Source organism: Carassius gibelio, chromosome B18 (genome assembly GCF_023724105.1).
Source record: "Carassius gibelio isolate Cgi1373 ecotype wild population from Czech Republic chromosome B18, carGib1.2-hapl.c, whole genome shotgun sequence".
In the NCBI taxonomy this organism is placed as follows: Eukaryota; Metazoa; Chordata; class Actinopteri; order Cypriniformes; family Cyprinidae; genus Carassius; species Carassius gibelio.
Window position 1 is genome coordinate 27911486 of NC_068413.1, and position 27029 is coordinate 27938514.

A 27029-nucleotide genomic window follows, 5' to 3' on the forward strand; every position below is an offset into this window, starting at 1 on the left:
AACCGCACGGGAGAGGCAAGCTCAAATTTACAAGCCTCTGGTGAGGGGAGCATCACCTGAGGCAGCATATACAAGAAGACTTCCGTAACTACCACCTCAGGAAGCCCCTCAGGGTGAACTGGCCGGACATTCATGAAATTCCTTGCAGTGCCGTGCCGGGCCGGATGATCAAGAAGGCTCCCGGAGAAACCTGTGATCTGGCTGCCTGATACTAGAAACATGAATCCGGAATCAGGGCTATCATAACGGCTGGACATTATGCCGACGAGTGATTAGTAAACACTGTAATTGAGCACTGCAAAGAAACTCGAAGAAGATTAGTACACACATGAGCACCAGCAATTTGATACATATACGAGTATATAAAGAATGGATCATTCTGACACACCCTGGCTCCTGCGCTGGAGCCCTGCTCAAGGGGCGACTCCCTTTAGTCCGGACCATCAGTAAGTTGGTTACTTTGAACATGGAATGAACTGAAACATCATAGGTCCAGCATAGGAGACTGTTATGTAAGAAGTTCCCACCGAACCTTGGACAGCTGGAGAGCTGGTGGTTACAGGGGAATTAGGAAGGGGAGGATAAGGGCAGATTTAAAAACCCCTAAAGAGAAAGAGTAGATACAAAGTATCTCTCTGATGACTCATCTGGATCACATCCCTTATGCTGTGTTCACACCAAACACAAAAACGCAGTGTCAAATTCGCGTCTACCGCTTCTAGTTAGCCGCTTGAACATTTTGAATGCATTCGTGCATCTAGAGCGAAATAGATGCGAGTAGAAAGCAAAAGTTTGAAGCGAAATTGACGCACGTCTGAGGTGAAATCCGCTTCTTGTGGGAGGGGCAAGTGCTAGGCGGTTGTCTGTTTGCAAGATTGCTGATGTTGATCGAGCATTCAGGGCTTTTCCACTTTTTCCTGTGCATGTCCTCTGAATAAACACATTATCTTGTTAGCGAAAAGTAGCTGTAGGCTATATTAGGGGGGAAATAGTTGTAAAAAACAGCAGGAAGGCCCAAGGGTCAATAAACGTGTACGTGACTCAAAAGGTAAATGTGTATTTACAACACACTCTTCCAAGCGAGTTCCTTTTAATTCCTGAAATATGAACTTGTGTGTGATACTTGTGTCATAAAGCTCCAGTTGACTGCTCACTGACAACATCAGTCGTTCCTCCATGTTGAATGAGTGACTCCTGAGGAGGCTCCTGATTGGTTAACGCAGCGCGAATTGATGCCAAAGTTAAACATTTTTAACTCGGACAGCAGACGTAAAATCACGTCAAACACATAAATAAACAAAAGCACCATTCACGCGTAACGCGCCAGACACTCAATTCACGTCATCCACGCGAACTAGACACATGAATGAGGCGAATTTGCGTCTACCACAGCGCACGAAATGCCTCATTCGCGCCACAAGGCCTCCAGATGCGTGGAAACGTGTCTTTACATTGACTTAACATTGAAATCATTCATGCCAGACGCTCTATTCGTGTTTGCTGTGAACACAGCATTAGGTCTTGCCTACCTCCTTGTGACCCACAATTCCATTTACCCCTTCCCGCAGGTGGGGTGGAGCGTGAGTCACGACACTAGCCTTCTGTGCCCGTCACTGATCCTCAGATTGAGACGGACAAGGACCCCTATGTTGTTCAGGCTCAGACCTGGACCTTTGTGGAACGAAGGATCTGAAAGCAGCTGAGCGCGCCTTCACCTCCTTGAACTTCTCAATTACCGTCTCAACGGAGGTACCAAAAAGTTCAGAAGCACCTGAACATCGAAAAGAAAGCCTTTTCTTTCTTCACGATTTCTGCCAGGTTCACCCACAGATGTCTACGCAGGACAGGAGGATTGAGAAGGCTCAGCCTCAGCTTCTTCGCCATCTGTAGGAGCCATAAGGCTATTAATAATGTTACTTAAATGTCATGGCTGTATTTAGCTAGGGTCTGTACTTCCTCCTGTGTCAAACATTTCCTGCTCTTCCTGGGTAGAACCAACCAGAGCACTAACATCAGTATCGGAAAGTGTTAAAGATATAACATCATCCTCATGAGGCTTTCTCTCGTCCGCCACCCACGAGTGCAAAAGAGAAAGTCCCTCTATAAACTCGTCAGCCAGATCCACCTGTGATCTCCATGAGCTCACTCTCCTCCGTGCCTCAGCAGTGGTGGGTCCTGAACCACGGGAAAAAGATGGCTCCCCTTTTTTCCTCGGAAAGAGAGACGAACGAGAGCGGAGCTTTTTCATTGAAAAAAAAAAAAACACTCACAATGCATGCAGATTGTCTTCTCAAACACATCGCGTGTGTGCTCTTCACCCAAACAAATGACGCAAAGATTGTGTGTGTCTTCGGGTGTAAAATAATGCAGACTCAGATGAACACACCGTCTGAACGCTTGCTAGTAGTAGCCATGATAGACAAAGAAAGATCACTCTTAACAGTTCTTTTAGATGCACGCTTCAAACAGAACAGAATGACGTGTTCTCCCGACGCATATTTATCCATATTCATGCCTATGTCAGGGGCTGTTGCCAGCCAACTTGTTGGTGTTTTTTTCAATGTATGCTTCAGACATGGGTCACGACGAGGTGTTCCCCATAGCGGCCCCTAGAGGATGCAGTTCGAAGTTCCCTTGAAAAGGAATTCTTTATTCGTAGCAGTGAATGAAGAGGTATCATATCGATAAAAAGTGCAGTATGGAGTACCTCAAGGCTCAGTACTAGGGCCGCTACTCTTCACTATTTACATGTTACCCTTGGGAGATATCATCAAGAAACATGGTGTTAGCTTTCACTGTTATGCTGATGATACTCAGCTCTATATTTCTTTGCGGCCGGGTGAAACACACCAATTTGAAAAAAGAATGGAATGCATAAAATCTATATAAAAAACTGGATGACGAGAAATTTCTTACTGCTAAATTCAGAAAAAAACAGAGGTGTTAATTATAGGGACCTACAAACTCTGCATGTAACAACCTAGAACAATGTCTAAGACTTGATGGCTGCTCTGTCAATTCTTCGTCATCAGTTAGGATAGCAATCTTTCCTTAGAAAGCCACGTTTCTAGCATTTGTAAAACTGCATTTTTCCATCTCAAAAATATATCCAAATTATGGCCTATGCTCTCAATGTAAAATGCAGAAATGTTAATCCATGCATTTTTGACCTCAAGGTTAGATTATTGTAATGCTTTATTGGGTGGTTGTTCTGAATGCTTAGTAAACAAACTACAGTTAGTCCAAAATGCAGCAAAAGAATTCTTACTAACACCCTAATTCCAATAACACCCGATGTACTTGCTACTGTACATCATTAGAAGAATAGCATCTACTCTAATATTAGTCTGTTTCTCTCTTATTCCGAGGTCACTGTAGCCACCAGATCCAGTCTGTATCCAGATCAGAAGGTTACTGCAGTCACCCTGATCCAGTACATATCCAGACCAGATGGTGGATTAGCACCTAGAAAGGACCTCTATAGCCCTGAAAGACAGCGAAGACCAGGACAACTAGAGCCCCAGATACAGATCATCTCTAAAGACATGGTCTCAGACGACCACCGGGACAAGACCACAGGAAACAAATGATTCTTCTGCACAATCTGACTTGCTGGAGCCAGGAATTGAACTGCTGGATTCGTCTGGTCAGAAGAGAACTGGCCCCCCAACTGAGCCGGGATACTCCCAAGGTTTTTTCTCCATTCTGTCACTGATGGAGTTTTGGTTCCTTGCCGCTGTCGCCTCTGGCTTGCTTAGTTGGGGTCACTTCATTCACAGGAATATCGTTGACTTGATTGTAAATGATTGCACAGACACTATTTAAACTGAACTGAAATGACATCACTCAATGATGAACTGCCTTTAACTGTCATTTTGCATTATTGACACACTGTTTTCCTAATGAATGTTGTTCAGTTGCTTTGATGCAATGTATTTTGTTTAAAGCGCTATATAAATAAAGGTGACGACTTTATTTGTACAGTGTGCATGTAAAAAAAAAAAAAAAAAAAATCAGATTTGAAGCTTGTGACATATGAACGTGCACTCAACCTGATCACTTTATTTAGCGTTCATGTAAACACTAAAATAATATTCATCAATCAGAATGTATTCAGCCCGACTGAACCAAACATTGTGCATGTAAACTTAGCCATTGTGTGGCAAGTGACTAGGAGCACTTCACCTTTGTTTTGGACCTGCCCTTACTTGAAAAATAAGTAATAATATTTCAATTTTTTTTATACAGTAGATGTGATGCATGCTGAGTTTTATTTATTTTTATTTTTTATCTGTGCTTGCAGCTGTATAATATGACAAAATCATATTAAAGTAGTTTTTCTTTGTTTTTGTGCTATCCACCAGAGCTTTCTACAGTTATCCCCCACTCACTTGTTTTCTTCTTGCATGCACTTTTGCCCCAGGCAAATTAAAGTCTACAAAAGGGTAGTTATCATCCAACCCTTCTTTCTTTGCTGAGAAAGTGTGAGTCTACAATCACAGCACTCAGTATACATTCAGTTTCCTGCTCTCTCTCTTTCTTTCACTGTGTTTAAACTGATGGGCTTGATTATGTGGTTGTGGGTGGTTGGATTTATTGTAGAGATGGTCAGTGTTTTTGGTGCACGTTTCTCCTGCAGTCTGCAGGGCAGATTTATTTCAGAAAGTCTCTATAAAGAGGGAGATGTGATAATTGGTGGTCTGTTTCCAGTTCATGTTGAAGCACCACAGCCTTATCATGCTTTTACTCAATTACAGCATCTTTCTCGCTGCCAGGGGTGAGTGTAGTCTCTGTAAAATTACTTAAAAGGCAAAAAACTGTTTAGGTTCAAAATTTCAAAATGGTCTCTCTGGAGGGTTTTTGTTAACTCTAATTCAGTACAGCCTTACCCTGAATTTCTATTCATCCTGAAATAATAATATCTTGTATTTTTGTCAACATATTGGGATTATCACATACAAATAATATTTGTTTTCCTACTATGTAGTCATTCGGGTATTTCTAAAATTAACAATCTTAACATTTTTACATTGTCTTTCAGTGTTAATCTTCGTTCATACCGCTGGCTCAGAACTATGATCTTTACATTGGAGGAGATTAATCGGGACCCTGTACTGCTTCCAAACATTACTCTGGGGTACCTGATAGCTGACACCTGCCTAACTGAGGGCACAACACTGAGTGCTGCTTTAGCTCTGGTTACAGGGCAGGAGGAGAGAGTGTTGGGAGCAGAATGCAGCAGAACACCAATGGTGCCTGTCATTATCGGTGACGCTCGTTCATCTGCCTCAATAGTGGTGGCTGACACACTGGGAGTGTTTGATGTCCCCATGGTAGTTTATTTATTATTATTATTATTATTTCATTTATTTATTTATTTATTTATTTATTTATTATTTTACATATAAAATTATTTATTGTAACTTGTTATTGTAAAAATATGCAAAGATTATAAGATAAAATATCAAAATATTCCATCAACATATATGAACACTTTCATAGCATTCACTTTACATTTGCAAGTACATTTTCTATGTCCCCATACATTACATTACTGAGAAAATACACTTAAAATGCATATTTAAACATAGTAGAGTTGTCCTGAATTTGTATTTTTGTCAAAGTAAAATAGAAAAGGGTTGCTTAAGACTTACAGGAGTAATATTTTTTAGAGCATCTGTACTTTTACTCCTCTATTTGATTTGTGTACTTCATCCACCTCTGACTTTGACAAGCAACAGTTAATTTTACCCATATTTATTGAAAACTATTTGTAGTAAGTAATAAGTTTATATTTGTAAATAAATAAACAAATAATTGTAACAAACATAACATTTCTAAGCATAAACTATTTTTAAACATCAGAACTACAGAAACATCATGATTTATTATATATATATATATATATATATATATATTTTATATACAGTGACATTTTGGGAAATCTATTTTTGATCTGTGTTGTATCTCTACAGGTGAGTTATTTTGCGTCCTGTGCTTGTCTCAGTGACAGTCACAGATTTCACACTTTCCTGCGCACTGTCCCCAGTGATGCTTTCCAGGCCAAGGCTATGGCCCGTCTGCTGCACCTGCTGGGATGGACCTGGGTGGGGGTGGTTGCAGGGGATGATGAATATGGTAAAAGTGGCGTGCAGATCCTTTTGAAAGAACTGGAAAATACAGGGGTCTGTGTGGACTACCTGGAATTCATTCCAAAATCACACTCACAAAGCAGGATCAGGCGGATTGTGGAGAGGATCCAGAGTTCCACAGCTCGTGTTGTGGTAACATTCGCCATTGTCCCTGACATAAAAGTCCTGTTCAAAGAAGTGGTGGTGCAGAATGTTACCGACAGGCAATGGATAGCCACGGAGGCCTGGAGCACCTCTATTCTGTTCTTTGACCCAGCAAGCAGTTCTCTCCTAGCTGGTACCATTGGCTGTGCACTGCGTCGGGCTGATATTCAGGGTCTTGGTGCTTTTCTTGCCCAGCTGAACCCTGTGAAGCAGCCAAATGAACCATTTGTTAAAGATGTTTGGGAAGAAATTTTTGGGTGCTCACTGGCACAGGACTGGCAGCCTTCATCTAAAATTCCAAAGTGCACAGGCACAGAGAATGTGGAGAAATATGGCAGCGTCTACACCGATATTTCACAGCTGAGAGTCACTTACAATGTGTATAAGGCTGTGTATGCTATTGCCAATGCTATTCACAACATGATGACCTGTCAGCCTGGTAGAGGGCCATTTGAAAATGGAGAATGTCCTGATGTGATTCAAATAAAGCCCAGGCAGGTACAGACCTCCTCTGTCTTGGAAAAATAAATAAATAAATACAAATTATATATATATATATATATAGTATGTGTGTGTGTGTGTGTGTGCGTGTGTGTGTGTGTGTGATCTTATGTTTTTCTTTTACAGCTTCTGCATTACTTAAATGCAGTAAACTTCACAACACCAGTGGGTGAGTTGGTTTGTTTTGAAGATAATGGCGAACCATCTGCCTCTTATGACATTATAAACTGGCATGTCGAGGAAAGTGGAGCAGTCAGTTTCATCCAGGTTGGGCAATTTGATGCAGCCAAAGGACAAGGCCAGGAGCTGTACATCAACCTTGAGAAAGTGGTCTGGGGAGGGGGCTGGGTGGACCAGGTAGGAGTCCAGTGAATTCTAATGCTTTATTTTAACAGTTCAACTTGAAATACAGCAGTCAAAAATGAAATACCTACAGTTTATATGGATAAAAGTACAAAGTGCAGTAAAAAGTAAACTTATTTGCATTCCTAACCAGCATGTTCATGTTTACAGAAATACATTAAAATAATATGGTAAAAAATAAATAATAATAACTGGAAGCAAATTACACCAGACGCCTCACATACTGAAGTTACAAATCAGTTCTCCTGCACAAAAAAAACAAGCAAAATAGCTGTTTCCTCAGAGAGCTACAGTAGTTAGCTAGTTATCTAGATATATAAGCTACACATATTCTATTATTGTTTTACTTTTATATTTTATATTATTATTATTGTATTACTGAGAAATAAATCAGTAGGCGAGAAACAATTTTATCTTGTATGTCTGTTTGTGGTGTTACTTGCTTTAGATTAAAATTTTTCTTTTCTTTTTTTCTTTTTTCTGTACAGCACATGCAAATATGAATGTATGAGTTTGTGTCTAAATGTTTGTTATCAATTGCATTCAAAAGGTATGAGTAAGTGTGCAAGTGAATGCATCCATTATCTAACATCTCAAATACAATGGTGCAGATCCAATCTTTTAATGGACAGACCCTGCTCATAGGGATGAAATGTGACATAGGAATAACTATGAATGTGTGCATGAGAGTGTTTTTATGATAGAAAAAGAGGAATACATTTATGTAAGTGCTTGTGCTGAAAACAAGGTTGTTAGAAGATTGCTCTGAGTCTGATAGAATTTCTTCTTGTAATATTTAGGTTCCTGTATCTGTGTGCAGTGCAAGCTGTCTTCCAGGCACTAGAAAGGCTGCACAAAAAGGAAAACCTGTCTGCTGTTTTGACTGTCTCCCTTGTGCAGCAGGGGAAGTCAGTAACATGACAGGTATTAACTTTTTAACCTTACCACATACATTACACAAGAGGTGCAAGTAACATTACAAGATCTACACAATGTAAAAACAACCTTGACTATGAGCCATACCATTCTTTAGACTCTACAGAGTGCATGAGATGTCCTGAGAGGTTCTGGTCAAACACTGAAAGAACAAGGTGCATACCAAAGGTTGTGGAGTTTCTGTCTTTGCAAGATACCATGGGAATTGTCCTGACAGTCTTATCTGTCACCGGGGCGACACTGACCACTACTATTCTGGGAGCTTTTTTCCTTCATCGTGACACACCCCTCGTACGGGCCAACAACTCAGAGCTGAGCTTTCTGCTATTGGTATCGCTCACCCTTTGCTTCCTGTGTGCACTAGTTTTTATTGGCCGCCCTGCGCCGTGGAACTGCATGCTACGTCACACCTTGTTTGGAGTCAGCTTTGTGATCTGCATTGCCTGTGTCCTCAGTAAGACTGTGGTGGTTTTAGTGGCTTTTCGGGCCACTCTGCCTGGATCTAACTTGATGCAGTACTTTGGACCCATCCAGCAGAGGGCAGGCATCTTCCTTTGCACGCTGGTTCAGATTGTCATATGTTTACTGTGGCTGCTGCTGGCTCCCCCTCTGCCCACAGAGAGTGCAGGAGGTGAGCTTGGTGCTCGAGTGATCCTGCAGTGCACGGTGGGATCTGTTGTGGGGTTTGTACTAGTACTGGGGTACATCGGTCTGTTAGCAGTGGTCTGCTTCCTGCTGGCCTTCTTTGCTCGAAAACTCCCAGACAATTTCAATGAAGCTAAATTCATTACTTTCAGCATGCTGATCTTCTGTGCTGTGTGGATTGCATTTGTGCCAGCTTACGTCAGCTCACCGGGGAAGTACACAGTAGCTGTGGAGATTTTCGCTATTTTGGCTTCCAGTTATGGCCTGTTGCTGTGTATATTCACCCCAAAATGTTATATTATTCTACTTAAACCTGAGAAAAATATAAAAAAGAACATGATGGCTAGATAAGGTTTACAAATCAAAGACATGATTTGGACACAATTTTCCTGAGAGCAATATATAACTATATTTAACTAGACATTTGCATATTATCACTATAACAACAACAAAAATGTGCACTAATCAGTTTGATGAAACATTCTAACTGAAATATTAGAGATGTTTTGCTTTATATGTGTATTTTCATGCACCGTCTCAGTAAATAATGATTATAATATGAAAAAAAAACTACCAAAAAAGTTTATTAATACACATTTGAATGATTTTGAGAATACATAAATAAATAAATCTGAAATTAAATAAATAAATAAATAAATACATTCAAATAGGCTCTTACCTCTTTACTGCAGACTTGGCCCATTTCTTTTCCAGATCACTGATAATCTTTTGCTTTCATTGTGCTACTGCTTTCTTTCAGATTCAGTCAAATATTTTCAATGAGAATTAAATCTGAAGATAGAACAGGCCACTTAAGAACATTACAAATGATTCCTGAAGAACCAAGCTTAAGTAGATTTGGATGTATACTTTAGGATGGCTGTCCTGCAGGAAAGACAATCGATCATCAAGCTTCAGTTTCTGCACTGAAGGCATCCCAGTCTTTGCCACAATGGCCTGATACTTCAAACAATCACCCATGCAGCAAAGCAGCCCCATTAAAAGACTGGTCCACCTCCATATTTGACAATTGGAGATGGTGTTCTTCTGCTTATAAGCTTTGGCTTTTTTTGCATCAGACATACCACTGATCCAAAAAGTTCTACTTTCATTCCATAAAGCTTTCTTCCCGAACTCCACAGGTCTATACACATTTACCATATTCAAGTCACCCTTTTATGTACTGTTTGGTCAAGAGTGGCAAGATGTCCCGAAATGAAGGCCACATGTTTCTAGTATTCTTCTTGAACTCATTCATTGAAATATTTTTTTTTTTTCTCCTCCGTTTACTAGGTCATTTTGCAAGCGTTCGGAATTGAACCGAGTTTTATTTTTTATTTATACATTTTCCTGTATCCATTAACTTTCTAATGTAATAAAACAATTAGTTCTCTATAGCTTTTGTGAGAGCTCTTTTGACTTGGCCATGAATAATGAATACATATGAATAAATCAATAATTGTGACATAGATGTATTACAAAAAATAACCTACAGTATGACTCAAAAACATGACTTAGATCCATGGAATTTAGCCAATTTTGGTTGCTCAGGTGTAGTTACATTTCATTGACTGAATCAAGCAAATACCCCTAGATGGATCCAATGATTTATTTTTTATTTAATTTTAATAGGCCTACTACATACTTTATTACCATACAACTAATGTTGTACCAGATGCACTTTTTTTTAATAAACTTTCCTCCCATCTATGCTGATTAGGTAGCTAACATTACTACTTTAGTGTGTCGGGTAAAAAGTGTATAAGTATTTACATTATAAACTAACTATCTACAGTTATAAATAAAGTTTTAAGTATAGTATATAGACAATAAAAAAGCAATCTAGATGTTAACATGTCACCTTTAGGAACACACACATACACTCCTCTAAAAACATTGTTATTTATTGTTTTACTAACACACCAACACATCTACCTACATCTACCAACCAAAATAATGGTTGCACTTTATTTTACAGTACGTGTACTTACATGTACTTATAGTGTACTTACAGTGTATTTATCTAAGAAAGTTCTGGTAAATACATGGGGTAGGGTTAGGTTTAGGGGTAGGTTCAGGGTTAGTACCTAGTTATTACATAGTTATTGTAATTATTATAATAGGAACATAGTATGTACATGGGGAACAGGACTGTAAATACTCTAAAAAAATAATTTAGTGTATTTTATTGATGTGTCCATTTCTCAGCTGCAATACAAACACTACTGTATTGTAAGTGGAGTTACTGACAGCACACAGTTGACAATTAAATTATCACTCTCCACAGTGGTATGGCCAAACAGAACATTTACTTGCATTTAGCACAAATGGCACGTGTTAATTTTGTGCCCTGGTTTGTTTTGGGAACACAAAAATCTCGCCTCTGTTTATTAATTTGTTCTTTACTGGAAGACATTGCAAAGGGCTGAGTTATATTGTAAAAACATTTTACAACAGTTCTTTCTGGTCCTCAAATCTAATTTGCTGATAAGAGTGTGATATTAGAGTGATATCAGAACTCCAACAACCGTTTCACCGTTTGAAATCTTATCACTCCACTTGTAGTACTTCTTACAATGAGTGTCATGGTGGATGCCAAAATCCGGTATCATTTCATAAATATTACTGTTTTTGTGTCACGAATGTAGTTTTACGTGGTTTTCAGGCGAGAATGTACTTGTTTATAATTCAAATATGCAGTTTGTTAATACCAATAATGTCTATTTGAAAATTTGCTTCAACGTTTTGGAACGTGAGCTCCAGATCGTCCACACCCATTCTGTGCTCATGAAGCCGCCCAAGAGTGCCTCACCTCGGCCAGATCTTCTGGAATTTACCACTGGCTCAGATGTATCTGTTGTGGTTAAACATGAGATGTAATTAATTTTGTGTAAATCTAATGGACAGTCTTTGGCCTCATTAATCTATAATTTGTTCCAGAGAAGATGGTTTTGGCAAAATCCCATGTTTATGTAAATTCAGTGTTGTATATCAGAGCAATGTACTTTTGACTGAATTGTCTAGCAACTTTTATGGCTGTTATTGTTGTTTATTAAATATTATTATTCAATAAATAATATTTAATTTAGATATTATTTTAAATAATAATAGTATTTAATAATAGTGTTTAGCATTGAGAAATATTCTTTGTTTGTGATGCTGATTTTAGTTTCATTGTTCATTAGATCAGCATCAGATCAGCATCAGATTAGCATCATAGATGGTGACGAGACTGCTTTTATGAGTGAGTCAGTAGTAAAGACATTTATACTTAAAGCTGACATCATAAAAATCTGACTTTTCCAGGTTTTAAGTGCTATAATCAGGTCATCATAAACCATGATGAATCTACCAACCAAGGAAAGTTGAAAAAGATTAACCCAGTAATGAGGGATCTCATTATAATATTACCGCCCCTTAATCTCTAAATTTTCATCCACGGCACTGTCATTTGATTTCACAAGTGACAACGGTGTAGCATTTGGACCAATCAGACACACAACTATTTGTTATATTTAACAAATAGTCCCTAACGCCCCCTTCACCTAACCAAAGTGCCAACTATAGCCCAATTCGGATCAGTGTTAATTTTGACATGAAATTTTAATTTAGTTTTAGTCTTAGTCTTTTGACTATAATTCTTTTTAGTTTTAGTCAAGTTTTAGTCATCTGATTTGTTTTAATTTTAGTCTTATTTTAGTCGACTAAAATTGCTTGGTATTTTAGTCGACTAAAATTGCTTGGTATTTTAGTCGACTAAAATAAGACTAAAATCAATAACAGATTTACTAGACAATTTTTTACAGCTGGTATAGGAAACAAACTTAACCAAAATATATAAAACACAAATTCAACTTTATTTCAACACAACTGTGTCTTTATTTCGATTCAAAAGCTTTTATGGAGCAACAAACACTGTCATGATAATGTAAACAATAACTAGCTGCCAATTGACCATCAATAAAAGAAAAATAAAGTTAGGTCCAGGACCTTAAAGCTTACAGCTGAGCTGAACAATAAGTGCATACATTTAAAGTAAATATTTAATAAGTTGGGTGGATAAAAAAAGTAACAAGATTTTATAAGGTATTCATTTGTCTAGCAATATTGTATGTTTTAAATACTACAATATTGCTAGATTAGTATGTATAATGATAGGATTTAAACATTCACATTACACATGACTAATATAGAAATATTTGTGATATTGTCAACAAGTAGAACATTATAAAATATACTAAACATTAGTATTAATCAAATGTATGTATCATAATATTACGTATTAGTATTGTGCTCTCATCTAACTGGAAGAAGGGGCTATTTTACAGTACTTTTCAGTTCGTAATATTTAATGCTACAACATCTACGCACTGCAGTCTTCCAATTTTGCTTAGCTCAATAAACAAAAGAACATCGTTGTGAAATTACATTTGAGAAAATGTCCGGGTGGCTCGTCTGTAAATGTCTTTTCAAATTGGTTGTGTTCTTGCCACGAATGAGCGCTCCGCGTGCTTTACACTTTGTTTTGTTTTGTTCGTCGTCAAACGTGAAGTGAACTGTGGACATGTTGTCGCTTTTTTAGACATTACCTCTTCGAATGCCGACTTCCCGGGAGCTCATTTAAAAACTGAAAACCTTCGCTTCACGTCTCAATAAGTCAGGCTCGGATTGGTTCTCTTCTCTCATGCAGTCTTGCCTGTTCCGTTTTGCCGGTTCTTTTGCTCATTCCTCGCATCTCTCCCGTCTGCTGATTTGATTTTCGTCACAGTCTATTTTCGTCTAGTCCTTTATTCGTTGACGATAATGTCAATCAATTTAGTCATAGTTTTAGTCTCCATCAGTGCCTTCTATTTTAGTTTTCTTTTCTTTTTCGTCCGCAAAAATATATTCGTGACGAAAATAATGACGAAAATATTTAGTCAACGAAATTAACACTGATTCGGATGGTAATTGTTTCTCATGTGGACCTCTATAAAAAAATTTTTACATATCATCTCAGTGATAAAACTCATGGATTCGGATGGGAACCTCTGTTCTAAAGCAACCAAAGACAAACTATCTGATAACACTAGTTTTATGGCTTTAAAGAAATGTGGGTAAAGCAACTCTTACTCAAGTCTCTCTAAAACAGAGACATAATGTCCATAAAACAGGACTCTTCTCAAATTAATTAATAGGAAAACCTTTCTTTTGAATGAACACATATATACTTCAGGTCACTGTGTATGTTGTTACTCTTCTTGTATATTGTTTTTTGTATTGCATACTGTTTTATGCATGCTTATGGTAGAACCACTCATTGATGTAATCTTACCTATATGTAATCTAACCATGTTTAGTATCTATGAATTCATCTTCTGATGATTTAAACAATAGTGTATATTAATTAATTTAAGAATCTTTATTAATTTTGCATTAAGACTCAACAGGGTTCCATATGCAAATTACCATGCTTTCAGACAAAGGACTCTCTCTCCAGTATCTCCAACCTCCCGCTTGAAATTTCAGCCTTTCTCATTAAAAAAGCCCATCCCGAGAGGCGTGAATCTTCTCAGACCTTAAAGGGGTCACGTACAGTGCCGCCCATGTTTTGCTAAATCTTCTGTCTTCCAGATGAGGATGTGAGCTAGAATGCTTCTAAGAATACCCTAAGCATGTGCCAGACCCTCCTAGGATCTCTTTTTTTTATTTAACTTTCCACTGGGAAGAAACTCTCAATAAGGATAAGGATAAGGATAAACTTTATTTGTCCCCCAAAGGAAATTTGTCTTGGGCAAAGTCTTACAGTGTTGTTCTGAACAGACAATAATAATAATAAAAATAAAAATAAACTTAATATACAACAATGTATAAGCCTAAGATGTAAACATACATACAGTGCAAAATACAAAGTTCTAATATTTTATATAGGTATTATTTTTGGTAGAATTCAGCATTTTTATCGAGGCAGGAACAAACAAAAGCTTCAGTCTATTAGTTTTACACATTAGCATTCTTAGTCTCTTTCCCAGTGGCAGTGTCTGATATTTGCTAAAAATAGAATGTTTGGAGTCAGTACTGATACTTTTTGCTCTCCTGGCGGGCCTTCCTGCATGTACTATCAAGTCTCTGTAACTTCAATGAGCCAAAAAAAAGCTCACGTTACTCCTCTCTTCATCAGGTTACACTGGCTACCAGTAGCTGCTCGCATTAAATTCAAGGTACTGATGCTTGCCTACAAGACAACCACATCATCAACATACCTAAACTCACTAGTACAATCCTATGTGCCCACCAGAAGTTTGCTTTCTGCAAATGAACGACGCTTTGAGGTGCCATCTCAAAGAGGTTCAAAATCACTCTCACAGACCTTTTCCTGGACTGTGCCCAGCTGATGGAATGAAGTCCCAATCTCAATTTAGAGTCTTTACTCATTTTCAAAAAACTGGCTTTTTCGCCAGCACTTAACCAACTAATACTATCATTTACCTTTTCTTTTATTGTCTATCATATTCTTAAAAAATAAATAAAAAATAAAAACCTGGCTATGTGTTCTGTGCTAGACTGTCATGCTGTCTGGTCTCTGTTTCCCTGAGTCTCCACTAGTGGTCTCACTTCCCCATAGGCACCTCACCGTTGGCACTACAATTCCCACAAAGCCTTGCCCCTTCATCACAGTTATTGCACACCTGTTAATTGCACTCAGGTGTCTTCACTTGATAGTCTGTACCCTGCCTATATTCACCAGTCTTTTTCTGTTTGTCTTCATAGAGTCCTTTCTTTCCGTCACCCAGGTTCCTTGCCTTCAGAGTTTCAAGTCCTGTTCCTGTTCCTATTCCTATTCCTGTTTGTTTGTTTGTTTGGATGGATTTTTGGTTTTGACCCCTGCATGTTGGATTCTGATTTGGATTAGCCAAATAAACCCACACTGCATTTGGATCTCTCTTTCCCTGGGTCTCTGATCGTAACATAGACTAACTGAGACTTGTCACATCATTTGTATACTGTTGTTGTTCTCTTGTTGGTCTGATTGCTTCTATTTTTCTCATTTGTAAGTCGCTTTGAACAAAAGCGTCTGCTAAATGACTAAATGTAAATGTTCTCAGCATTGCTTGTTCATATAGAGTCCGTATGAGCTTATATTGTTTTATTCCTATGATTTTCCAATTTGTTTTTCAGATGAACAGAATTTCCAAACCACACTGTGATTCCGTAGCGAATAAGACTTTCAAGCGTGGTCTGGTAAAAAAAAAAACAAAAAAAAAAAACATGCAAGATATTACTACCCACCCCATACAATGTGAGACTGTCAGTTTGTGTTTTCCAACAAAGAACACTGTAATATGTCACTTGTTGTACCACTGTGTCTTTAATAATGACAGGCTTGTGTTCAGATACACTTCTTGGGTCAAGGACAATTTATTGTGTCTTATTTACATTTAACAAAAGACCTTGTCACACCACTGAATGAAAGTACATATTTCACTATGGTAAGATGATAGGTCCATGTCTTTATGTAAGAGACTTCACATGACAGTGTCATCAGCATATTTCATGATATAATTATTAATATATGTGCTTCTACAATCATTCAGGGATAAAGAAAAAAACAGTATGAAAGCAATGAAACAAAACCTTGTGTGCTCCTGTGCTGCTATATCTGACCTCAGAAAGTTCAAATCAATTCAATTTTATTTTATTTGTTCTATACAAATCTTTAGAAAGCAGCTTTACAGAAAATTAAGTTTCTACAATATTTAGTAGTAGCTTGTGGTGACTGTCAGTTTATGTGCATATGACAGGATTTTTCAGAAAAATTTATGGATGAACATTATTAACAGCAATTATTATATAATCATCAGCATAACAGTGGAAACTAATCCCATATTTTCTAATAATATTACCAAGGGGCAACATGTATATTGAAAATAGAAGGGGACCTAGTACGGATGCTTGTGGCACTTCATATTTTACTGGTGATAAATGAGATGACTCCCCATTTAAATAAACAAAATGGTAGCGTTCATCTTAGAGCCTACCCTTGAATACTTGTATAGTTTTGTAAATGATCTATGAGTATGTCATGATCTATGGTGTTGAACGCAGCACTAAGATCAAGTAAAAATATAGCTGCAAGCAGCGATAGCGGGCTCAAGCCTTCAGTGCAAACGCCACCCCAGTGGCATCGGGAAAACTGTGCCCATGTCACGTTTATTAACTTTCTGTTTCCTTTTTTGGTCACCTTCCTCTTAGTTTTGGTTAATTGATTCTTCCCACCTGTTTCCAGTTCCCTCATCACCTCCTGATTGTTTAAATACCCGTTCTGTTGAGTTCTCCCTCGTCCGTGATTGTTTGTATGGTTCCCAGATAATGTTTAGATGTTGATGTGTTTGAATGTAGATGAATAAACGTGTTACCTTACCTGAATGTGCATCTGAGTGTTAATGCTAAATGTAATCTTGTATATTGTCTGTTTTCCCCTTCTTTATCAGTAAACTCCTTATTTGTTCCAGATCCTCTTCTCGCACTTTGTTTTACGTTTAGCACTACCTTAGTTTGTAACAGAATCACAGACCCAACAGTGTAGTTTAATTTAGCTGCGTTTTTTTCTTTCATGTATTTATCTTTTATTTTTTCTCCTCTCCTGAAATGGCCATCCCAGCAGTCCGTCTCCTATGCCTGGAGCAACTGGACCGTTCGCTGGAGGACCACACCAGGGACTTTTTAGATTTGGCGTGCCTTACTCACTTCCCTGACCGCTCTCTAACTTCTTCTACACTGGCCTGAGCGAGCGGTGTAAGGCACGCCTACTCTAAAGAGTCCCTGGTGTGGTCCTCCAGTTCCTATGCTCCTTTTCCGCTGGTTCCATCCAGCCATGAATTTTCTGTTTCTCCGCTGGTTCCGTCGAGCCATGAATTTTCTGTTTCTCCGCTGGTTCTACCCAGCCCTGAGTTTTCTGTTTCTCCGCTGGTTCCGCCCAGCCCTGAATTTTCTGTTTCTCCGCTGGTTCCACCCAGCCCTGAGTTTTCTGTTTCTCCGCTGGTTCCGCCCAGCCCTGAATTTTCTGTTTCTCTGCTGGTTCCGCCCAGCCCTGAATCTTCTGTGTCTCCGCTGGTTCCGCCAAGCTCTGAATCTTCTGTGTCTCCGCTGGTTCCGCCCAGCTCTGAATCTTCTGTGTCTCCGCTGGATCCGCCCAGCTCTGAATCTTCTGTGTCTCCTGTGTTCCCTCCCGGCCTCCCTCTCCCACCTCCTCCTGGACCTGCCGGTCCCTCTGCTCCACTTCCGCTGGTTCCGTCCAGCCCTGATCCTCCTGTCCTTCCTCCCATCCTTCCTCTCTCTCTTCCTCCTAGACCAGCCAGTTCCTCTTCATCCCTGCTGGTCCCAGTCAGTCCTGCAGCTCACGCTCAGTCCGCGCCATCTGGGCGCGATGGTTCGCCGCTGGACTGCCAGTCTCCAGCTCCGCCTTGGTGCGTTAAAGCCCTGTCTCCTCCTCCAGCCTCCGAGCCCTGGACTCCTCCTCGGTCCTTCAACTTAGCGGCTCCGACTTGGCTCTTAACTCCCTTGTCTCCACCGTGGCCTGGCATCCCACCTGCTCCACCGGGCTTCCTCGTCCCTCCGGCTCCACCTTGGTCAGTCGTCGACCATCCGCCGCCTTGGGACTCCACTCCTCTGGTTCCACCTCATCACTCCATCCCTCCGGCTCTGTCAGGCTCCTCCTTCCCTCTGGTTCCACCTCCATCCTCGGTCGCTCCGGCTCCACAGCGGTCTGCCAGGACCCCGCCTCCGCCTTGGTCGCCTGAGCCTTCTGCTCCACCTAGGCCCTCTGGATCCTCGACGTCACCCTGGCTCTGAAGCTGTGCTGCTCCATCTTGGGCTCCTCACCCACCGGTGCAGTCTCCGCCTGTCGGCCCCCTGGTGTCGTCGACCCCTCCTTCACCATGGCTCCTCCCGCCGTCAACTCCACCATGGATCTCTGTCCTGGCTGGTCTCTGGTGGACAATCTGGCTCCTATTTTTGTATAATTGCGCATGTTTATATTGCCTGTTAAGTCATTTGGGTTATTGGGCTACCTTGTTGAACGCATATCATTATATTTCAATTTTTTTCATTTATTTTCCAAATATAATTCATTAGTCCAACGAACCTTTCAGTACATAATGCATACTGCGTAACGAACCGAAAGCCTCGTACCGAACGGTTCAATACGAATACGCGTATCGTTACACCCTTAATATATATATATATATATATATATATATATATATATATATATATAATAGCTTTCCAATGCCGTTGCTGTTGATAATAGGATTAAGCAAGTGTAGAACACGTACAAACAGAGTCCATGTAGACAGATGTAGATGCATAACAAATGTCTTTCTTTATCACTTGAGCTCCATTAAACGTTATCTCAAACTTCTTTTGGCCTCTCCTTGTTCACATGTCAAACAAAGCCATACTTTATGGACCGCATACAACTAGAATCCTCCTTGCGAACTACTCTGCAGTGCACTCAAAAACTGTGTTCAGGACAGGTGCTCTAATTAAACATAGCCACAGCACCACCCAGTGGACAAAACCTTTACCATCCCCAAAATGGCTCCTACTACACACACACACACACACACACACACACACACACACACACACACACACACATATATATATATATATATATATATATATATATATATATATATATATATATACATGTATAGCTGTATTTATAAGCTGCTTACTAATGACTATTAATGTTGGGACAAGACTTTTTATAGCATGAACTGACTATTTACTAATGAGCAGGCACGCAGATGGCACGAGGGACGGGGGGGACATAACCCCCCCAGATTCATAGTAACCAGATCCGTCCCCCTCACTTTCTCAATGAATGGTTGTATTGGTAAACAGAGGATTAATCCGCGAGTTTCCGCGATTTACATTAGTCTAAGTAGAAGCGACCCGGCCCGCCACTCCTTTAAACGTGTACTAACTAAACGATTTTTGAAACACGCTTTTGACAGCTGTGTTTGACCGAGTCCCAAAACACACTTGTAGCCAATCAGCGGTAAGGGGACGTGTCTTGTTCTGATGGTGAGAAGAAAGTGCTCAATTTGAGTGCACAGGACGCATATTACATTAGCTACATTTACATTTAGTCATTTAGCTGACGCTTTTATTGAGAGAGATGGCGGATAAAAAAGAGGGATTACAATTAAGCAAGAGGTAGGACCCGTGTAAATATCGGAGCAGCTTTCCAGTGGTGGAGAGAAACTCAAGGATTGGGAAGGGCTCGAATCGTATGCCGAGGTTTATTTGCTTCTTTTTGATAGGTGAGTAACGATTTTGCGTTGTTTCACACAACTTATCCATGTTGGCTTTTGTTTGAATATGCTTGTGTGTCATCTTTGCTTGTTTCCGCGATCGTTGTTACCATGGTTGCGTATGTACGTGTGGGGTGAAGATTTCAAAATAGGGGCGATGCACGGTGGCTGAAAGAGCACAACTTCACAAAACACATTCAAAAAGAAAAAACACCAGCAAATTAAAAAAAACCTCTTAATCAGTTTGACAACACACGTGCTGCAAATACTCAATGAAACACAAAAACAAGCTACAAATGCTCACAACACAAACAAATACAGAAACGCTCTGCAAATACTCAACACAAACAAAATTACCCCAACAAAAAGAGTATTTTGAGTATTGATACCATTTGAGTGACCATATTTGTACAAATACCATGGTTAAACTATGGTTATAGTAGTAAATCCATGGTTAATTTGTTAATGATTACAGTAACCATTTTTTGGAAATGGTAAATGAACTGCATTTATATTGCACTTTCAACAGATCAGATGGCCATCCAAAGCGCTTTACAAGTTGCCTCACATTCACCCATTCACAAACTCATTCATACACCGACTGCGGTGTCAGCCATTCAAGGTGCCATCCAGCTCGTCGGGAGCAGCTGGGGTTGGGTGTCTTGCTCAAGGACATCTCGACACTTGGTCAGGTGGAGCCGGGGATTGAACCACCAACCTTCCGGTTTGTAGACAACCTACATGTATTTATTAATTAATTCATTTCAATAGTAAAACCACAGGCTATGGTTAGTTTGTGTAAGGTAAGCTGTAAAAGTAAGTTAGCCAGCTTACATAACCTTTCACAGGTACAGAAATTGTGTATTTAGTCAGCTTATTTAGGCTAATAATATCCATAAAAAAGCTAAGGAATCGTATGACCAGGATTGTTAAAATAAACAAAAAATATTTTTTCAGAGGAAAGATTTATAAATTATGTCCCAGCAACATTTGTCACTTCACGGTTCCCTAAAATATAATTCCGATGTGGTCTGTGTTTTTGCAGCACATTTCTTTATTTGTTTGTATTGTGAGTATTTGCAGCACGTGTTGTCAAACTGATGAAGATGTTTTCATAATTTACAGGTATTTTTATTTTTTTTATTTGCGGCATTTTTAGCTCTCTCGACCACCGTAGCAGGTCCTGTTGGGGTATGGGTGTGTTTGTTTTGGTGCTAAAGAATCGGGTTAGGGCAGATGCAGGCTGAAGCACAATAATAGTCTAACCATTACTTTTCCCACATTCTCACTACACAGTACACACTGTTCTGTTGTCAATAAACACACATGACGATGGTGCTTCCATTGACGTTTATGTTCTCTTTGTGTGTATTGCTATGACTCCTGACCCCGGGGTCCTACGAGGAGCTGGTGGCTGCCTCAATTGTGCCTTTAGCGGTAACCATAGTGATCATATACAGGTGCATGCCAAAAAATGTGAATTTCATGGAAAAGTTCTTTGTTTTTTCTAATTTAATTCAAATAAGCAAACTTTCTTATATTCTTGCAGCTTGTGGCACTGCTGAGGCATTACTGAAGACCAGGTTGCTTTGATAGCGGCCTTCAGCTCTTCTGCTTTGTTTGTCAGATGTTACTTCTCTTCCTCTTCACAATACCCCATAGATTCTCTGTGAGGTTCAGGTCAGGTGAGCTGGCTGGCCAATCAAGCATGGTAATATCATGGTCAGCAAAGCACTTTTTTTTACTGTGGGCGGGTGCTAACGTCCTACTAGAAGAGGAAATCAGCATCTCCATAAAGCTTGTCAGCAGATGGAAGATGGAAGTGCTCCCAAAATCTCCTGGTAGATGGATACATTGACTTGTCACGGTTGGTAAACCATGATCTCGGGTTGTTTACACTTTGTGGTGAATTCTGTGTGTTCCGCGTCTGCACTGATTAGTTGTGGGCGTCTCCGTTTATTGTATCAGCAACAGCTGCCACTCATTACCCATCCACTATATAATGGCTTGTCTCACGTCCTGTTTGTGAGATCGTTGTTTCATGTCGTTGTGTTTACCCCCATCTGGCTTCTGTGTAGTTTGCGTTGGATGTCTGTGTTTCCCCAGAACCTCATCCACTCTCCGCACGATCACTCAGCCACGGACACTTACCTTCGGCTCTGTTCCCCGCAGTTCCTGTGCCACTCTCTCCTGCTGCCTCACGCCGTCAACACCCGGATTCCTCACCTTCTCTCCACTACCGTCTGGACTTCTCACCGCCTTACCATCCCTTTGGAGTGTTGCTGTATCATCGTCATTGCATTTTGCTCTGCAGCCCCGCAGTTTCGCTACGGAAGAATCCAAAGTAGCATTCATGCTCACACTTCTCTCTGGCAAGGCTGCCTTATGGGGAACGGCGGTATGGGAGAATCACCATCCGTGTTGTGCCTCGTTCCACCTCCTATCTGATGAAATGAAGAGAGTCTTCGACTGGGCTGCGACCGGCAGGGAGGCCGCCCATCGCCTCTCGGAACTCCGACAAGGACATTCATCTGTCACCGATTATTCCATCGAGTTCCTCACCCTTGCGGCCGCTTGCCAGTGGAACGAGGCGGCGCAGTGGGATAGATTCCTGCATGGGTTATCTGACCGTGTTCAGCAGGAGATCTACCTCCTCGAGCTGCCCCCTACTCTCAATGAACTCATAGACCTGGCGTTGTGGGTGGAGGCCAGGTTTAATCACCTGGGCCACCAACACAGTCCTTCCAGACCTCCATTCTCTCCCAGTAGGGGGCGCTTGAGTCGAGAGAACACGGTCGGTTCTGTTGAAGATCACAAGCCCATGCAGGTGGGTCGAGCTCGGCTGTCCCGGAGGGAGAGGGAACGGCGGAGGTCCCAAGGACTATGTTTAAACTGTGGAGGCTCTGACCATAACAACTACTCTTGCCCGGTAAAAGAGTCAGCCCGATAGTAAACCTGAGGCTACTATCGGGTGGGATCTCCGCTGAGAAGTCCTCACCCACATCATCGACCCTCCTTCCGGTGAAACTGCGGTGGAAGAATCACCATCATGAATGCCAAGCCCTTCTGGACTCCGGAGCCGAAGGTAATTTCATTGATTCTTCACTTGCACATCACCTGAACATTCCTGTCCTTCTTGTGCCTCTTCCCATCCATGTCACCGCACTCAACGGCCAGGAACTGCCTCATGTCACCCACCATACTGAATCCATCACACTCATCACATCTGGCAACCATCAAGAAACCATATCCTTTTTCCTCATGGACTCCCCTGTTGCTCCCATTGTTTTAGGTCACCCCTGGTTGTTCAAACATAATCCACGAGTTGAATGGGGTTCTAACACTGTCACATTGTGGAGTGAAAGTTGTCATGAGTCTTGTCTGGTTTCTGCCTGTCCTGTTGTTCCTGTTTCTGTTTTTCAGAAGGAGACCATGGCTTTGCCAAATGTGCCCGTTGAGTATCTGGACCTGAAGGAAGTGTTCAGTAAGTCCCGGGCTGCTTCTCTTCCTCCGCATCGTCCCTACGACTGTGCCATAGACTTAGTGTCAGGTAAATCTCCGCCTAAAGGCAAGTTATACTCTCTTTCTATTCCTGAGAGGGAGGCCATGGAGAAATATATTTCTGATTCCTTAGCCTCTGGGTTCATCCGTCCTTCCTCTTCTCCAGCGGGGGCGGGGTTCTTTTTTGTGGGTAAGAAGGATGGTTCTCTGTGACCTTGCATTAATAACCGAGAGCTGAACAACATTACTATTAAGAATACTTATCCGTTACCACTCATGTCTTCAGCTTTCGAGAGGTTGCAGGGAGCATCAGTATTCACAAAATTGGATTTACGTAACGCTTATCATTTGGTCCGCATCAGGAAGGGGGATGAATAGAAAACTGCCTTTAATACCCCTAGAGGGCACTTTGAATATTTGGTGATGCCGTTCGGGCTCTCCAACTCGCCCGGGGTTTTTCAAACACTCGTGAATGACGTGTTGAGAGATATGGTAGATCAGTTTATATATGTTTACCTGGATAACATACTGATTTTCTCTTCATCTCTCCAGGAACATGTTCAACACGTCAGACGAGTGCTCCAGAGGTTATTAGAGAATGGGCTTTTTGTCAAGGCGGAGAAGTGCGTATTCCATGCACAGTGGGTCCCCTTTTTAGGGTTTATCGTGTCGTCTGAGGGAATACGAATGGACCCTGACAAGGTAAAGGCTGTGATAGATTGGCCATCTCCAGATTCCCGTAAGGCCCTACAGTGGTTTCTGGGGTTCGTCAATTTCTATCGCCGTTTTATTCGTAATTACAGCCAACTAGCCTCACCTCTGACAGCCTTGACCTCCCCCAGTACTCCGTTCAGGTGGTCTGACGCAGCTGAGGCTGCGTTCTCTAACCTCAAGAACCGCTTTGTTTCGGCTCCCATCCTTGTCGCCCCTGATCCCACACGGCAGTTCGTGGTGGAGGTCGACGCATCAGAGGTGGGGGTAGGAGCAGTGTTGTCCCAACGTGCTGCTTCAGACGATAAGGTCCACCCTTGCGCGTTTTTCTCTCATCGATTATCTCCTGCCGAACGTAATTATGACATTGGCAATAGAGAGTTTTTGGCAGTCAAATTAGCATTGGAGGAGTGGCGCCACTGGTTAGAGGGTTCAGGGGTTCCCTTTATTGTTTAGACCGATCATAAGAATTTAGAGTACATTAGAACTGCCAAAAGACTCAATTCCAGGCAGGCTCGGTGGGCACTTTTTTTCGGCCGTTTTGAATTTACCCTCTCGTACCGGGTTCCAAAATTGTTAAACCCGATTCTTTGTCACGTCTTTTTGATCCCTCCGCCCGTCCCGCTACTCCCGAGTGTATTTTGCCTGAGAGATTAGTAGTCTCAGCACTTGTATGGGAGGTCGAGTCGAAGGTCAAGACGGCCTCAGAAGGGGTAATGCCTTCGTCCAGTTGCCCACCGAACCGCTTATTTGTGCCGGAAGAGTTAAGGTCCGAAGTTGTCCAGTGGGGTCATTGTTCCAACATGGCTTGTCATCCAGGGATAAGTAGAACTAATGGGTTGGTTAGACAACGATTCTGGTGGCCACGTATGGCTCGCGATGTCCGCGATTTTGTTTAGGCTTGTTCAGTTTGCGCCAGTGGTAAGTCATCTAATAAACTAGCTCCCAAATTTATCGGCCCGTTCACTATCACCAAGATCATTAGCCCGGTGACAGTCCGCCTCAAACTACCTCCTGCATACAAGAGGATACACCCCGCCTTTTATGTGTCCAATATTATACCCGTGTTTTATGCACGTATTAATCCGCCTACTCCGATTCCCCCGCCGCCACGTCTCGTAGATGGGGAACCGACTTATTTGGTTAATCGCATTCTGTCACAGTTGGTAAACCGTTATCTCAGGTTGTTTACACTTTGTGGTGAATTCTGTGTGTTCCGCGTCTGCACTGATTAGTTGTGGGCGTCTCCGTTAATTGTATCAGCAACAGCTGCCACTCATTACCCATCCACTATATAATGGCTTGTCTCACGTCCTGTGTTTGTGAGATCGTTGTTTCATGTCGTTGTGTTTACCCCCGTCTGGCTTCTGTGTAGTTTGCGTTGGATGTCTGTGTTTCCCCAGAACCTCATCCACTCTACACACGATCACTCAGCCACGGACACTTACCTTCGGCTCTGTCCCCCGCAGTTCCTGTGCCACTCTCTCCTGCTGCCTCACGCCGTCAACACCCGGATTCCTCACCTTCTCTCCACTACCGTCTGGACTTCTCACCGCCTTACCATCCCTCTGGAGTGTTGCTGTATCATCGTCTTTGTGTGACTTTGTACCAAATCATATCCTCTCATTAAATACTTGTACTCGCTATTGTTTCCAGACTGTCCTTTCACCAGCCGTCACATGACTCTGGACTTGATAAAACACAATGGAGCAACACCAGCAGATGTGACGCACCCAAATCATCTCTGACTTCAGAAACTTCACACTGGACTTTGGATTATGTGCCTCTCCAGTGTTCCTCCAGACTCCAGACCTTCATTTCCAAATGAAATGCTAAATTTACTTTCATCTGAAAAGAGGACTGTGGACCACTGAGCAACAGTCCAGTTCTTTTTCTCCTTACCCCAGGTGAGATGCTTCAGATGTTTTTATCTGGTTCAGGAGTGGCTTGGTTCTAGGAATGTGGCGGCTGTAGCTTTTTCCTGAAGACATCTGAGTATGGTGACTCTTGATGCGCTGACTCCAGCTTCAGTCCACTCCTTGTGACACTCCCAAGTTCTTTAATCAGCTTTTCATGATAATCTTCCCAAGGCTGTGGTCATGCCTGCTTGCTTGTGCACCTTTTCCTTCCACACCTTCGACTTCCAGTCAACTTTCTATTAATATATTTTGATACAGCACTCTGTGAACAGCCAGCCCTTTCAGCAATGACCTTCTGAGGCTGACCCTCCTTGTGGAGGGTGTTGATGAACTCAGTTGTAAGAAGTCAGTAGTCTTTCCCATAATTGTGGTTGCATGTTCTAAACTAGCCCAGGAGGTACCCTGTATTTATACTCAAAATTTACCAAACTAATCAACCTCAAAATAGAATATAACATTTTTTGAGATACTGAATTATTTTATTTTCTTAAGATGTAAGTCGTAACCATGATAATTAAAACACTTTATATAATAAATAATAATAATAATTATAATAATAATAAATACATACATACATACATACATACACACATAAAAAAGCAGCCAAGACAAATGATTTTCTGTATTTTTTTATAGATTAAAATTGAAGCAGCTGGTAAATGCTGTCACTTTAATATTCAAATCCAGTAGAGCCACTACAGATTTATTTCTCAACAGTTTATGTTCACGTGGCTGTTTTCGTTTATATTTGCCAAGCTATTATGTATTTTGAAATAATCTTCTCCGTGATGTGTTCGTTGCCAGACAGCAAGCAGTTTTGACCCAGATCTGGCCCACATTTGGCCCGCATGGATTTC

General features: G+C 41.0%; 1 protein-coding gene across 1 annotated transcript; it reads left to right on the forward strand.

The window, feature by feature from the left end:
* The first annotated feature begins 4559 nt into the window (after positions 1-4559).
* On the forward strand, positions 4560-9092 carry LOC127977354 (extracellular calcium-sensing receptor-like). Its single transcript, XM_052582228.1, has 6 exons — positions 4560-4777; positions 5042-5333; positions 5976-6794; positions 6924-7154; positions 7961-8084; positions 8194-9092. The coding sequence occupies exons 1-6, from the start codon at positions 4560-4562 to the stop codon at positions 9090-9092; spliced, it is 2583 nt and encodes an 860-aa protein (XP_052438188.1).
* The last annotated feature ends 17937 nt before the right edge of the window (positions 9093-27029 follow it).

What these genes read in the sequence shown, in the direction of transcription:
- LOC127977354 (XM_052582228.1), top strand. Translation starts at nt 4,560, where the DNA reads ATGGGCTTGATTATGTGGTTGTGGGTGGTTGGATTTATTGTAGAGATG. An exon ending in CATCTTTCTCGCTGCCAGGG is followed by an intron (nt 4,778 to 5,041) that starts GTGAGTGTAGTC and finishes ATTGTCTTTCAG; the next exon opens with TGTTAATCTTCGTTCATACC. An exon ending in GAGGGGGCTGGGTGGACCAG is followed by an intron (nt 7,155 to 7,960) that starts GTAGGAGTCCAG and finishes TGTAATATTTAG; the next exon opens with GTTCCTGTATCTGTGTGCAG.